The sequence below is a fragment of the Mesocricetus auratus genome, unplaced genomic scaffold, assembly GCF_017639785.1.
Source record: "Mesocricetus auratus isolate SY011 unplaced genomic scaffold, BCM_Maur_2.0 Super-Scaffold_100227, whole genome shotgun sequence".
Lineage (NCBI taxonomy): Eukaryota > Metazoa > Chordata > Mammalia > Rodentia > Cricetidae > Mesocricetus > Mesocricetus auratus.
In genome coordinates, this window is record NW_024429255.1 from 107,552 (window position 1) to 124,609 (window position 17,058).

At 35.4% G+C, this 17,058-nt stretch overlaps 1 protein-coding gene across 1 annotated transcript in view; it reads left to right on the top strand.

Moving 5' to 3' along the window:
* The window catches only part of LOC121136466 (unconventional myosin-IXa-like), a gene marked incomplete at its 5' end in the record, with an annotated part of 143,501 nt that overhangs the window by 106,070 nt on the left and 20,373 nt on the right, over positions 1-17,058 (top strand). The window contains 7 exon segments of the mRNA XM_040736944.1: positions 2,044-2,267; positions 2,673-2,789; positions 3,143-3,331; positions 4,012-4,059; positions 8,900-9,011; positions 11,621-11,682; positions 15,641-15,833. Coding sequence (XP_040592878.1) covers positions 2,044-2,267; positions 2,673-2,789; positions 3,143-3,331; positions 4,012-4,059; positions 8,900-9,011; positions 11,621-11,682; positions 15,641-15,833 — 945 coding nt within the window.

Here is a 17,058-nt window from a genome sequence, read left to right on the forward strand (position 1 = left end):
TTTCTGTTTTGTTTTTGTCTTGTTTGTTTTGTTTTTAGGATAAGGTCTCTGTGTAGCTTTGGCTGTCATGAAACTATCAGGCTGGCCTTGAACTCAACAGAGATCCACCTCTCCTCTATCTTTTGGGTGCTTGGATAAAAGGCATACACCACCACAACCAGCAATAATCACATTCTTTTTTAATTTTAAACAAAGTCTTACACGGTAGTCCAGGCGGCATTTGATTTGAGACAGTCCAGCCTCATGCTTGGCTCAGAGTCCCCATTCTTAGCCATTGTAATATTATGTCAGGTATTTACTGTGTTAGTTACCTTCCTTATTACTGTGGCAAAATACCTTATTAAAACAAAAAGAAGAATTTCCAGCCTGGTCTATAGAGGCAGCCAGCCAGAGCTGCTACACAGAGAAACTCTGTCTTGAAAAACCAAAAAAAAAAAAAGAATTTATTTTGGCTCCTAGTTTAAGGGGAACTGAGGCATGGCAGCATGACCATGAGTCTGCGTCTGCATTCAGGAAGCAGACAGAAGAGTCTGGGACCCTAGCCCGCAGAATGGTATTACTTACATTTAATGTGTTCTTCTGACTCAAACTAATCTCGATAATCCCTCACAGTCATGCCACACAATCACTGTATCCAAAGTGATTTTAGATCCTGTCAAGTTGAAAGTATCAGCTGTCACATCTATTATATATTAATGTTTAGCAGATGTCTAGCATTTCTTTTGACTTTTAGTATGTAGCCATAATACATTTGAAAGTACTTAACAGTAGCAACTAGCACTTGAAAGAATGGTAGAGATTTGTATCTCATTTTGTATTCTGTGGCTTTGTTCCTGTCAACTGACCAACTGATATGGATAAAAATAATAATAAATTCAGTGGTTTTCTAACCCTAATCTAACACTGTTTGGAAAAACTTAATTTCCCCCATTGCATTACTCAAAGTGTTCATTTTCTTAATATCTTATTTGACAATTATTAGTCTAAATTTATCATTTTCAGTAATTATAGTCTACTATAAACCCCCCACGAAAGGAGTGATTAGGCTTGTTAATTGAAAATGTACATTATAAGCAGATGTCATATAAGGAGCTTTATAAAAATTAGGATTATGGCTTTTTATTTATGTTTAGATAAAAATTTAGTAAGGTAGCCTTTGTTTTTAATGCTAAACTGAGATTATAATTTACTTAATACTGATATTTCATTCTAAGATACTGACTTTGCAAAATGAATTATGTAGTGTTATAATGAAGTCAGTTTATATTTGTCTACATATGTATGTATTACATGTGAGATGTATGTATGTGTGTAACTATCCATCTATCTAATTGAAATTGAGTTTGTTCCAATTCCTGTTGAAGTGGCATTTATTGTATAGGGAACTACTTTTTGTTTTGTTTTATTATCCGAGTTAGCTTTTAGTTGGAATTATGGTAAGCCATTGTTGAGACGGTAAAGAGAATACATGTTGGGGATAGATGCACATGTGAAATGAGAATAGGTCAACATTCTCCTCAGGATTTTGATAGGGCTTTGCAAATCTAACCTAGTTCTGGTTCTCAATTGTAATGGGCTGCATAGAATTTATTCCCTAGTATGGACAAATACAAAAACATGGTGCTTCTCTCTGTAATATATACTGCCTGTTTACTCCACAAATCCTATGAAAATTTAGACAGTTATAAGGGGTATGTATAAGAAAACACTAAATACTCAAGTTATTAGAACAAAAGCAAGCCAGGTGAGCTACTTGATTCCCTAACAAGTTGTTAAGTATCAACAGACAGTAATGCTGATGTGTTCATGGATGTATACTACAATAAAAATCCAATTCTCGCTTGTTTGTTGGTTAGACATAGATACAACTTGGATTCTCCTTCAAACAAGTATAGCAAAGTTACAACTGAATGAACAGTGTTTAATATGCTAGTTTGTTGCGTATTCTTCTTGTTCATCTTGGTACTAAGTTTTTTACAGTAAGAATGAAGATTTTAAATATTTTTATTAAGTATATCTTTTTATATCTATTTTGAATTGTAGAATTAACTCAGTATCACCCAACACCTCCCCTGAGCCCAGAACTGCCTGGGAGTTGCCGAAAAGAGTTTAAAGAGAATAAGGAGCCTTCTCCAAAGGCAAAGCGCAAGAAAGGTGTGAAAATCAGCAGCGTGGCTTTGGATTCTATACATTGGCAAAATGACTCTGTCCAAATCATAGCAAGTGCCAGTGATCTAAAAAGTATGGATGAATTTCTTCTGAAAAAGGTACACTTTGCTTGCTGAGTTATAGCCTTCAAGCAGATTAGACTTAAGGATGCTTGTATATACAGGATATGCTGTTGTAAAAAGATGGGTTAAAACTTCTTCAATAACTCAGGCATTGATAGTTCAGATAATAGGAAGTGCAAAGACAGGATTTAAAGTTTTAGTCTCCACTGTCATACGTGAAGGTGAAGCTTGTTATACTTCTATAGTTGTTCTGTTAACAACTATGGAATCAACATTTTAGAGGGGAACTTAGATGTGATCTAGTGTAGTGTCCTTTTCTTAGTTAAGCTCCGTCATGGCCAGTGGATTGTACTTTTAGAATAGTTATTACTAGAGACATTTCAACCATTGCATTTGTATTTTTTTGGTGAGTTAATCGTTAATTTTCTGATTGCTACTTAGATGAATGATCTAGATAATGAAGACAGCAAGAAAGATACATTAGTGGATGTTGTATTTTAAAAAGCTCTGAAAGAATTTCGGCAGAATATCTTCAGCTGTTACTCATCTGCATTGGCGGTAAGCTAAGACCATGTTAGGAGATAATCAGTTCAACATAGCTTGGAATTTTAATCAACTATAAAGCCAGACTCAGAGGAGCAATTATTAGGACTTGCTTAACTATTATGTTACTTCAACTGTTAGGATTTGTTTAATTATTATATTAGTTCAACTGTTAGGTCTTTTACTTATCTGTAGTAGGTTTATCCTGCTTACATTTTATACTATACTAGATCTTTGCAAACACCACAAAACCTCTTGAACTGGCTAGTTATAAACTATGTCAAGATCCTAACCTATGTTCCCCAGTACAACTTGAATTAGTCTTTAAAGAATGTCTTCATAAAACTTAACATTTTTTTTCTTATTAGATGGATGATGGGAAAAGCATACGCTATAAAGACCTGTATGCACTATTTGAACAGATTTTGGAAAAGACCATGAGGCTTGAGCAACGTAACTGGAATGAGTCTCCAGTGAGAGTTTGGGTTAACACATTCAAGGTGTTTTTAGATGAATTCATGAATGAATTCAAGACTCTGGATAGTACAGCCTCAAAGGTAAATGAGTTACATTCTGGTTTCCACTAAATTATGAATTCTTTGTAAGGAATCTGTTTAGGAAAACATTTTTATTAGCATTCATGTATATTTGCATAAAATGATAGGTTTCATAGAGAATACAGCAATCTATCATTTCTTTAGATTCCCTAAACTCTATTTTAAGTTTGCCATATTTTTTTTCTGAACTTGTTTTCATTGAATATATCCTTTACAATTAAAACATAATAGTGTACCTTCAATATTATACTTTCAGGTTTAATAGAGATTAATACATGAATTGGCTTCTGAAAAATATGGTTAAAGGATAGGTTTAAGCTCTTCTGTTTTTTAGTCATCAGGAAAGGTCATCTGTCTACAGAGCTTTTCCATGCTCCATATAGCCCCTTTATGTTTATGTCCATCGTAGATGGCAAAACCTTTATAGTTGACCATTTGACTAGTGACTAAAGTGTTTAATAATGATGTGCCACTTTAAAAGAGATCATTCTCTAAAGAGCTTCTGATTTTGTTAGCACTTCATTTTACCCAACTTAAATATTTTCTCAAATTTGTTTTAGCTCTGCAGTTACTCTTAAAGAATAAAGAACTGTTTATTATTTGTAGAAGCTGTTCAAACATTTGCAAAGAGGAGAGTGTGTTAGTCTTTTGTAATCCCAATTTATGTTTCTGCCCGCCAGGTGCCTAAAACAGAAAGGAAGAAAAGGAGGAAGAAAGAAACTGATCTGGTAAGTTACACTCTTGGTATAGTATAAAAAAATAATACTGTCCAGCTCAATAGTTGGAAGCAGCTCTTATATTTCTATTGATAGGATGTTTAGTAATGGGTTTACCAGATCCATAGGGTATATACACACACCTTGTAAAAAGTTAGAATGACAATGGACCTGAAATCCCAAGAACACCTACTTTTAGTAATGGTTTCCTAAAATGGAAGAGAATTTGGAATATTTCCTCAATGGTGTAAGTAACTGTTTCTAACTTGTTTAACTGTGTCTATAGTTTAGGTCTTTATGAACAATTCCTGGTTTTTGCATATGGTATTCTTGAGATTCACTCATGTTACTGTATCAGTAGTCAGCTACATTGAGTATTCAGTAGAATTGCATTGTAGACACATCTCTTTGTGGGGGGTTGTGCTGAGGATGTTGGCATGCTAGGCAATTATCCTACCACTGATTTATAGCTCTAACCCTTTCATTCACATTTACCAGCTGATAGACATTTTCATTGGTTTATGGATGTATGCTATGATTTCTATTATATATAATCTTGAAGTTTTAATTTTGGGTTAATATTTTCAGAATCTGCTAACCAGTTTTCCAAGTAGGAATGCTACCTACAGTACTGAGAGAGTTCTAATTTCAATTCTCTCCAGTATCAATGTCACTGTGTATCTTTATGTTGCAGCTATTCTTTTAGGGTATGCAGTGGTACTATTATTTTAATTTGCATTTCCCTCTTGGCTAATTGTGTTAAACATCTTTTCACATGTCTTCTAAGTCATTTGTATTTCATTGTTGGGTTATTCATTCAGCATTTTAAAGTTGATTTGCCTTCTTGGGTTATAACCTTAATATATTATAATGGTGCTGGGAAAGCTAGCAAGAAGATAAAAGAGTGAAACTATATCCTTATCTCTCAGTCTGCATAAAAACCAACTCCAAATAAATCAAAGACCTTAGCATTAGGCCTAAAACTGCTGGGGAAAAAAAGTTGAGACAACACTTCAAGATGGTGGGCATGTGGATAGAGTAACAATTGACAGATAGGATCTTGTGAAATTAAAAAGTTCCTTTGTAACAAGAAAAATGACCCAGTTGAAAAAGTGGGTTGAACACTGAATGTAGAGTTCTCAAAAGAAAAAAATACAAATGAGCAATACATATTTTAAAAGCATCAACATCCTTAGCCATCAAGAAAGATACATATTGTAACTACTCAGAAATTCCATATCACACTGGTTAGAATTAGCAGGAAAACAATTTTTTTGTCTTCCAGCAAGTATAATTGAAGAGCAAATGGACATACTGCTCAGTTCCACCAAACCTTTGAATCCAGCATCACTCTGACACTAAAACCAGATAAGGATACAACATAAACTGTAGATGAGTCAGTGTTCTTGATGAATACAGACACAACAATTTCCAATAAAACATTTGCAAACAGAATTCAGGAGTTTAGTAAGAAGACTGTGGTGATTTAAAAGAAAATGGCCCCCAAAGGGAGCCGCACTGTTAGGTATGGCCTAGTTGGAGTAGCTGTGGTCTTGTTTGAGGAAGTGTGTCACTGTGAAGGTAGGCTTTGAGGTCTCATATATGCTCAAGCCATGCCCAGTGAGACAGTAGGACTCTCAGCTACTTATCCAGCACCATGTCTGCCTGCATGCTGCCATGCTTCCTGCCATGATGATAATGGACTAAACCTTAGAACTATAAGTGAGCCACCCCAATTAAAAGTTTTTTCTTTGTAAGAGTTGCTGTGGTCATTCATCATGTCTCTTCACTGCAAGAGAAACCATAACTAAGACAAAAACCATGCATGTACCATGACCAAGTGTCTTTCATTCCAGGGATACAAGGATGATTTGACATATGCAAATCAATAAATGTATAAAGCTCATAAATACATTTAAGAATCCAGATTACATGATTATAACCTTAGATACAGAAAAGGTCTTTGCCAAAGTTCAACAACCCGTAGTGATACAATCCACTAAGAAACTGGAAATGGTGGCACACGCTTTAATCCCAGCACGTGGGAGGCAGAGGCAGGCAGATCTCTGAGTTCAAGGCCAGCCTGATCTACAGACTGAGTTCCAGGCAGGCTCCAAAGATACATGGAAACCCTGCCTCAAAAAATAAATAAGTGAGTGAATAAATAAATAAAAATAAAAAAGAAGAAACTAGAAATGGAAGGTACATCAATGTAATAAATAGAATATATGATAAATCCAGAGCCAACATTATATTCAGTAGGGGAAACCCTGAAAGCACTTCCTCTAAAATCAGGGACAAAACAATCATGCTTATTCTCTACATTTACTCTGCGTAAAATTCAAGATCATAGCTAGAGTAGTGAGACAAGGGGACAAAAACAAAAGAAATACAAATAATAAAAAGTCAAATTATTCTGATATACAAATGACATGGTTCTATACTCACAAAACCCTAAAGACTACCAAAAGTCTGTTACATGTGATAAATACTTTATGCAATATGACAGGATAAAAATTAACATAAAATACCTTTTTACTCCCAGTAATGAACTTGCTGAGAAAAAAAGATCCCATTCCTAATAGCTTAAAAAAACCAAAAAAGACCTTACCAAGGAGAAATATTCTAGAACATGGAAAAAAGATCTCCATGCTCATGTATTGACAGAATTAATATTTAGGACTATTATCAAAAGTGATCTACAGGTTCAGTGTAGTTTCTAAAATTTGGATGGAAGCACAAAATACCATGAACGCCAGAGCGATCCTAAGAAGAAAGAACAATGCTGGCGGTATCACAGTACTTGTACTCAAACTACACTACAGAGCCTTAATGACAAAAACAAGATTCTGGCCTGGCAGTGGTGGCACATGCCTTTAATCCCAGCACTCAAGAGGCAGAGGCAGGCATACCACAGAGTTTGGGGCCAGCCTGATCTACAGAGTGAATTTCAGGACAGGCTCCAAAGCTACACAGAAAAATGCTCTCAAGAAAACCAACATGATCCCAATACAAACATAGGTATGTTAGGTCAATGGAATAGAATAGGTGACCCATAAACACATTGATACGTAATATTTGACAAAGGCATCAAAAAACATGAAATGGAAAAAATATAGCCTTTTAACAAATGGTACTGAGAAAACTGAATACCAGCATCAATATCTGTCACCCTGTACAGAAATCAATTCAAAATGTATCAAAGACCTTAATATAAAATCTGAAAGTGTGAAGCTGCTAGAAGAAATCCTAGGCAAAAACTTACAGATTACAGGCATAGGCAAGGACATTCTAACCAGGGCTTACAGCATAGGAAGTAATCCCAAGAATTGACAAATGGAGTTGCACATAATTAAAAAGCAACAAAAGAAAGCATCATAAATGAAGAGACAAAAGTGGGAGACCATATGCCAACTAAACATCTGACAGAATCTGTAAATTACTTCAAAATTTAAAAACCAAAATGAGAATATTTCAAATAAATAATCAACTGAATTTCAGATTTTCTCAAAAAAATAAAAAAGTAAAAGGCTAATATATGAAAAATGTTCAACAGCCTCAGCCATTGTGGAAAAACAGGTTAAAACTACTTTGAGATTCTACTTCACTCAGAATTGCTGTCACTGTAAGGATATGAGGAAAGAGGAAGAACACTTGACCCCTACCAATGACAATATAAACTGGTACAGCCTCATGGAAATCAGTATGGTAGTTCCTCAAAAGAATTACCATATAATCTAGCTGTGCCTCTTTTGGGTATATACTCAAAAGATTCTAAACTGGTATACCACAGAGATACTTGCCTAGTCATGATTATTGCTGCACTATTCGCAACATTCAAGATATGAAGACAAATGTTTATCAGCAGATTAATGGGTAAAGAAAATACTGCATATATACAATGAAATGTTAAATGGTTATAAAGAATGAAATTATGACACTTGCAGTAATTAATATGTATGGAGCTGTCATACAAAATGAAATAAGCAAGTCTGAAATTAATATCACGTTTTATGTCATATAGCTATAGACTTAAATTTTATATGTTAAATATATATGTACAATGTGAAAGTAGAAAGTGAAATGTGAAAGTGATATCTAAAGTGGGGGAGGAACAAGAGAGGGTAATGTATGTGTCATGAAAGCAGAACAGGGAGCTATTTCAGGGAAGGAAACTATCAAGAACAGCAAGAGAGCCAACCAAAACAAATTTGTCAGGCACGACAGTGGCCGTTAATCCCAGCACTTAAGAGACAGAGATAGGTAGATAGATCTCTGAGTTCAAGGTCACCCCTGGTCTACATAGGGAGTCCCAGGCCAACCAGGGCTACATAGTAAGGCCCTGTCTCAAGTAAACAAGACAGATACAGTATTAATAATGTCACAATGAAACAATTTTCTTTTTTATGGTAACCAACCTAAACATATAAAAAATAGGAAAAAAGCATAAAAATAATTATGTTAATGCTTAATGTGCTTATATTTTTAGTTTTAATTTCTAAATAGCAGTTCATGAAAACAAAAGCCTTTGAGGTCATATTTGATTTTCAATAATGTAAAACATTTCTGGAATTGAAAAATATTTTAGAAATGCTGCTTTCAATTTAACATGTGATTCAGAGTCACATAAGGTAGGCATCACATGTTTGTTAAATTACATTGTTTTTAGTAACATCTACATATCTAAGGGACAGGCTACATTTTATTTTCATTATTTCTTGGAGAATCTCTACCTGGAATAAGTACCTGGTGAAGTCTTACAAAAGGTTAGAGGATTTCCCATTTGCCAAACATGTTAGGAAAGCATTTACTTCATTGGCTGTAGTATAAACAGTGAAATCTCTTCATTCAGGTGGAAGAGCACAATGGCCACATCTTTAAAGCCACACAGTATAGCATCCCTACATACTGTGAATACTGTTCTTCCTTGATATGGATAATGGACAGAGCCTCTGTTTGCAAATGTAAGTATTGGACATCTTCAAGGGAAAAGCCTCTCTTGTGCCCACGTGTGTGCAAAACTAGTACCATATGCATGTCAAGTTGTGCAGTCACTTGGAGTAGTAGTCAAGCCCTCTTGGACTGTAACTGCAGTACTTCTTAGTGCCTGAGCAACTGAACTTTGGAAAACATTTTGCTAGTTAGCCCTTTGTGAGTCTAACACTAGGGTTAATGCCCTCTTTAATTCAGTCTTTCAATGAATTGAAGTTTTATGCTACTCTGGAAGTTGCTTTGGAAAGACGCTCATGACTGCCTGAAATGTCTTCAAGGAACCCTTCCTGTGGTTCCAGTGCAAATTTCTCTGTGTTGCTTTGACTTTCCTGGAACTCACTCTTTAGGTCAGACTTGCCTCAAACTCAGATACCTGCTCTCCTATGTTTCCAAGTGCTGGGATTAAAGATGTGCTCTACCACCGCCCAGTTAACTTCTTTTTAATGTTGCTAAACACTTTAACAAATAAGGTCTTTTTTTCTATACCTATGTGTCTCTTTCCTGACAAAACTTAAAATTTATTACTCTACTTTCCAGTTATCAATATAAACTTGGCTAGATGTAGCCAGCAGTAATGAGACTACAGTCCGAATACTATATTCTCTTGAAATTTCCTCCATCGAATTAATTAGGCCTTTAATTCTGCCTCACTCAAAATTTTAGAACCTGGATCAGCAGAGATAAATGCTTTACCCCAAAATACAAATGGCCTCTAGTCCAATTCTCCATAGGGTTATTGTTCACACATGGAGCATATGACCCTAGCCTCCACTGTCCTTGTTTTTATTAGCAGTCTGGTTTTCCAGCTTCCTTCCAGAATATCTCATCAAGTTCTACTTACAGCATTCTAGTACTAGGGCTTTTCTATCCTCAAGTTCCGTATTTTTCCACATTCCTCTCCCAAATTGGTTTCAAAGGCTTAAAATAACTTTGTCAAGTTTAGCTTAAAATAACTTTGTCAAGTTTAGCTAAGACAACAACCCCACTTCTCTGGTGCCAGTTTTCTGTATGTTTTGTGTTTGTGTGACCACAGCGCCTAATAGAAACAACTTAAGGGAAGAAACATTCATTTTGGCTCATGTATTTAGGGATTGTAGTCCTTCATGACCAGTGGGCTGTGTGGTAGAGATTGTGACCTACATGAGGGCAGGATATAATCTTCAACTGCCCATCTCTAGTGACCTACTTAACCAGTGAGTTTCCACCTTGTAATAATTCCACAGCCTCCCAAAAATAGTGTCACTAGATGGGGAATATACATTTAAATAATGATCCTGTGGTGATGTCAGATTCAAACTTGAATGAAGCAAGAAGTTTCATTTTATTATCAGCAGTCTTAAAAATTATGAGATTGATAATGGCAAATCATCTGAAATGTATTTGATTCAAACACTATGGCTTTAGAATGAGCAGTAGTTCTCAACCTTCCTCATACTTTGACCCTTTAATACAGTTCCTCATGTTGTGACAATCAACCATAAAATTATTTCATTGCTACTTCCTAACCGTAATTTTGCTACTGTTAGGGGTTGTAGTATAAATGTTTGATATGCAAAATACCTGATATGCAACCCAGAGGTTGTGAACTGCTGGTCTAGAGAATTTGCTTTTTTATAGTCAAAGTGGACTTAGATTGATTTCTCTATAGCATTAACGGCTTTCATAACTCTCTTGGTGACCTCACCAGTATAATACCATGCCCTCTTCTACTTGATTTTAGTTTTGAAAACATAAAAAATTAGAAGTTTAAGAAAGAATATTGTTAGTTTGCAAGAAGTTGAACTGGTATAAGCAGAATGACATAATTCACCTTGTTTTCAACATCCCCCATCAGGTGTCTCCTACTCACCAGTTATTAGGCTAAGTTGTTATCAGCCACTCCAAGAAATTGTTTTTTGTTTTTGTCTTTGAGACAGTGTTTCTCTATGGAATTAACAGAGATCTTCTTACCTTTGCCTCCCAAGCCTAGAAGTAATTTTTGCTCTAAACTGTTTTTTGATCATATGTTCCCTACCTAGAAATCATTTTTGCCCTAAACTTTATTTTATCATATGTTTTGATCTGCTTATATTATTTTTCCTTAAAATTCTATTCTGGTCCTTTAGGGATAATAAATAAGCCCTTTCCTATTTGTTTTTAAATATACTGCCAATGCCATTTCAGTAAGCATTTTTTTTGGCAATAATGCCTTTGCACATAGTCATGATTCTTAATTGGTATTTCTGGGTTTCAACGGGTTTTAGAGCACCTGGGAGAACATATATATGAGCTTGTGAATCAAACAGTAAAGAGAGACAAATAACCTGTTGGAATTGGGTGTCTGGGTGGGGGACATGAGTGCAGTAGGACAGGCACCCTAGAGAGACTAGAAAGCTTATTCATTGACACTAACTGAAAATGTTATGTGATGTTTTCAACTGCATTTCCCTTAACAGAGGTTAGCTCAAATAAAATGTATTCATGGCCTTAGAGCAGATTCAGCTCTAAAGAAACAAACTGTATCCAAATAAGTTGTGAACTTGGTAAGTTCTTGCCATTGATTTGTGGACTAAAATTGCTGCACCTTTAACCTATTTTCCAGTGTGTAAGTATGCTTGCCATAAGAAGTGCTGTCTGAAAACCACAGCCAAGTGCTCCAAAAAGGTAAGATATTCCTGCCCTCAGGACTACACAGTGGATCTGCAAGTCTTTTGGCCACGTGAAAAGAAGTTGGGGCTTCTTTGATGGCTTTATAATACAGTGTTTTTCAAATTTCATTACCCCAGTTACATTAAGAAGTATGTTTTATGTCATAATCCAATATGCTTATAGTGGAGATGTATGTATATAACTGAATTAAATTAAGTTGATTCACAAATTGGAATTTGGAAAAAGGCTGCTCCTACTGAGTTAAATATTCACAAGTCTTCTGGGGAATTATCTTTAAGGCTCACTACTAACATTTTAGCCATGAACAACAGTGTATACTAAGAGAGCTGCTATTTTCAAATGCCTACTTGTATTTGAGTGCAGAAATATAAAAAATACTGAGCATGAATCTTCAAGGAAACAACCTTTGTTGTTGTTGTTGTTTGAGACAGGGTCTGTTATGTATCATTGGCAGTCTTAGAACTCATGGTGTAGACCAGGCTGGCCTCCAACTCACAGAGATCCACCTGCTTCTGCCTCTTGAGTGCTAGGATTAAAGGTGTACACCACCATGCCAGGCCATTTTTTTAAAGTCTTAATTAGTGACTGATGTGGGAAGGCCCAGCTCACCTTGAGTGGTTCTAACCCTGGGCAGGTGGTTTTCTAATTTTTGTAAGAATACAAGCTGAGCAAGCCATGAGAGAAGTAAGCAGTGTTCTTCATGGCTTCAGCTTCAGTACCTGCCTTAAGTTCTTGCCATGACTTCCTTTGACTGTGAAGTGTAAGCAGAACAAACTCTTTTTTCTCAAGTTACTTTGGTCTTGGTGTTTTATCACAGCAATAGAAATGTAACCAAGAAAACAACAACCAAACAGTATTCTGTGTAGAGATCTTACATACAAAAGTTGGAAAAGATTGTTGAGGTTTTAGCAATCTTTTAGGACTATGGGGGTGGGGAGGGTTCTTACTGTAAAGATATGAACCACCATGGTTTGTTTATTAGAGAAATAAGGCTAAAATTTAGGAATATTTTTGTTTCAGGACACTTTTTTTAACTTAAACACTATTTAGCCTCAATGGCTAAGGATTACAATTTTCAAGAGTCCTACAGTGCTAAGGAGAGAAAAAAGAATTTTAGGATTAGCCATCAAAGTAGAAGCATTTTCCCATATTCTCGATGAGAGCTATTTCAAGAAATACACCCTAGGAATGGGAGTGAATCATTGACAGACTAGCTGAACAAAATTACCATTATCTTTGAGGTGGTCTTTAATTAGATTATGGTGATATTTCCTTATTCTGAGCACCTACAAGAGAGGAGGAACCTCTCCAAAGAGAGAGAACATCACTCAGCACTATTACAGTTTTTCCAAATATCATACCAGACACAAAGAACTTAATTACTTAGTAAATAGTCAGTAAAATAGATTCTAATAGTTTACTCAAGCATCTTGTATATAACTTTAAGCTTTAATGGATATGTTTAAATATTAGGTAAAAAAATGGAGTTTACCAATGAACTAAAATATGTTAAGTATAGATTTTAACAGAATCAAGTGGAGATTCTAGAAAGAAAAATGCGGTTGAAAATTTAAATTCCTAAGAGTTTTTATCTGGGTGGTGGTGACACACGCTTTATTCCTTGCACTCAGGAGACAGAGGCAGGTGGATCTCTGTGAGCTCCAGGCCAGCCTGGTCTACAGAGGGAGTTTTAGGACAGGCTCCAAAGCTACACAGAGAAACCTTGTCTCCAAATACCAAAAAGAGAGAGAGAGAGAGAGAGAGAGAGAGAGAGAGAGAGAGAGAGAGAGAGAAAGAAAGAGAAAAAGGTTTTTTAGCAGCCTATATAGAAGGGAAGGTGAATGAGCTAAAAAGCTACAGAAAATACGCAGGCTGGAAGAATGGAAAAATATCGGAATGTAAGGTGCTGTGTGTGTGGGGGGGTATACATATGTGGAGGCCCAAAGCTGTCTTCAGGTATATTCCTTGATCACTCCCAGGCTCTCACTAAATCCGGAGCTCACAGCTAAGCCATATATACTTAGCAACTAAGTTTAGCTAAGGTGAAATGGTGACAGTACTAACATTTACTATGTATCCTTTAAACATTATAAATATTCTGCTTCAGACCTTGAAATAGTATTAGAGATGTTATTTGATACTGATTTAACTCCTTCAAATTAAATGTGGAATCAATTCTCTGAGAATTAGTGCTGACATGCAAGATGTGTAGATACACAATAATAGAAAACTGACTTTTGGCTGTTTAAAATTCTCCAGTAGTGTTGCTTAGCTGTCAGAATAAAGTCCAAATGCACTTTATAGCCTCTGCCTAGCTATGTTTGTTCAGTTTTAGTTTAGCCATACCAGATGACTTAGCATCATAGACTCCGTGACTCTCCATTTCCTAATCCTCTTTTGCTTTCTTAGGTATCATCTGCTTCTCAACTTCAGTGTTAAACATCAGATCTTTTTGAGATTCTTAACTGCTATTTTTTGTTGTTGTTTGTTTTGGTTGGTTTTGTTTTGGGTTTGGTTTTTGTGAAACAGAGTCTCATGTAGCTCAGACTGGCCTGGAACTCTCTGTGTAGCTTAGAATGACTTGAATCTTCTGATTCTCCTGCCTCTCCTTCCCTGGTGCTGGGGATCAAACATAGAGCCTCATGCAAGTTAGGCCAGTACTCTGCCAACTGAGCTACTGGCTCAGCCCAGGCTTTCCTGTTCTGTCTCCTGTGTTTCTGTAATTACTTAGTAAATCTTACATTAGCACATACTAATGTAGTATCTTATCATAGTTTTAGGGGAAATGCTCTCTTACTTTTGTTTACTTGATACCCAGAACATAATGACAAATGTATTAAGACCAGAAAGAGAAATCAGGATCCGCTCAAGTAAGGCCTTGAGTCTCAACAATACATATACTTCACTTTTATTTATATTAACTAGCCACTGAAAATGTCTGAGGATAACAAGGCAGATTTTATGAATAAGACATGTTAAAGGAGGAGAAAATGATACTGTTCGAGTAGTTAATTGAGTAGTTGAAAAAGGTAATGAGACTCAACTGAGAAAAAGTGTAGAGAGTAGGCGGAGTGACTAAAAGCTTGCCTACTGATTGGATGAAGGTTGAAGGTGATAATAGGTTAGAAGAGGCAGATAATTGAGAAGAAAGATTTGTAGACACAGTTTCTGTCTTAGAGAATAAGGAATTTGGAATTTTTGTGTGTGAATTGCTTCAATTTTATATATGATAATTTCTCTACCTGCCACTTCAACTAGTTAATCATGTGTGGTATTAGATATGCCACTAATGTCAGTGAATGAGCACTAACACTAATCATGGGCCAGTTTGTGTGTGTCTTTGCTTAGGAAATAGTTGCAAATAAGATTTTTATAAAGTTTTATCTTTGAAATGATAAAGTATTTTGGTGTTTTAGAAGTTACAAGTGAATTCATTAGAAAAAATTCAGTGGATTTCCCAAAGTATATGGCAAATGTTTTAATTTTGTTTTGTGTTTGCATACAAAATTGAACCCCCTTCTCCCACAATTAATCTCATCTTTTGCTGGAATTGATTTTTGATGGGAAGAAAGTAGCAGCCCATTGCCACTGCCTCTAGTCTTTGTTTTCTTTTGTGGATTCCCAGTAAAGTAGTATCTCATCAATTTATACTTTTTAAAACCATATTTACCTTTCCTTCCAACTTGGAGGATTATCTAAATAAAACTACAGATATAAAAAGTAATTTCTTTTTTTTTTTTGGTTTTTACGAGACAGGGTTTCTCTGTTTTGGAGGCTGTCGGTCCAGCCTGGCCTCGAACTCACAGAGATCCGCCTGCCTCTGCCTCCCAAGTGCTGGGATTAAAGACGTGCGCCACCAACGCCCGGCTTAAAAAGTAATTTCTTAAAGATTGGGTAAGCATGTTCTGTAGTGTTTGGATGTATTTAGAAATAAAATTTATCTTCCATTTAGTATGATCCAGAGCTGTCATCTCGACAATTTGGGGTTGAACTGTCCCGTTTGACTAGTGAAGACCGAGCTGTTCCTTTAGTGGTTGAAAAGCTCATAAACTACATTGAAATGCATGGGCTTTATATCGAAGGTATTTATCGAAAGTCTGGTTCAACAAATAAAATCAAGGAACTTCGACAAGGTCTAGATACAGGTAAGATAGTATGCCCCTCGCCCCAACCAAAATGTGATACTTTTATTTAAAAAATTATTTCAGTTTTATTTCATATTGCTTCTCTAAATGTAGGGCCAGAACTTTTTATGTGGTACTTGTTTGCTATTTTTGAGTCTTTGACTGTTTTTAGTTAATTCATCAAACGTGTTTACAGTATTAATTATACAAGGTATGGTTAGGTACTTGAAAAATATCTCAATCTATTTAACACACTAATTAGATTCTTAATTTATGAAGAGGAAAATTTAGTTTCAGAGAGATAAATGGAATGTTGATGCAAGACAAAGATTTTTAGAAACAGTCTTGTGAACGTAGGAACATCATTTATCTGCATTTACACATAAGGAACTAGGCTGATAGAACAGCTTATCTTAATTACTTATTGACAACAAGTGACCATGTTGGAATTTAATTCTATGTTTTCTAAATCTGTAATTTAAAGTACTGTCTGTTAGTCTTCACTTTTCCGACTACAAGTAGTATTCTTTGTAGTAGATTATCCTACTCTACATTGAGGACTTAGTTATTTAAATTGATGGTGAGTTGAGCACTTATCAGTGTAAAGTTTAATCCCAAAGTATATGCAAGAGCTTGTCTTTGGTTTCAATCTCAACTTAACACATTTTATTATTGTTAGAAGAAAATAGTTCTTTTTTAACCAAATTTAGATACAAAGGTTGTCTTTGTGTGACTAAGAACACAGTGGTTTTTCTCAGGAACTAATCAGTGAGAAATTAATTACTGTGAAAATGACAGAAAATGCCTGATAAAATCAGACAGTAAATTCTGTCAGAACTTGGTTTGCTCTAGTTTATGGGCATTTGTCAGGTTTGGCTCTTGAACTGTGCAACAGAACAAATATAAATCATTTGTTCTATGTCATATATCCTAATAGTCTAATCAATAACCTTAAGAAATTTATAAGCAAAACAGGATGAAGATGTTTACATCACATTTCCCTGACTTTTCATCTCCAAGAATGACATAATTAAGGTCAGCCTTGTTTTTAGAAAAAAAATCTTTTAGGGCTTTTCCCTTGGACTTTGAAAGCATTGGTACTCAAGAGTGAGGTATATGGGTCAATCTATAAGAAAAATACAAAACTTGAAAGTAAGCACTTAGAAACTTCTATAGCAGTTTGATTCTTCCTCCATCAAAACATGATCTTTTACATTTGTGTTCACAACAGATATTGAAACTATAG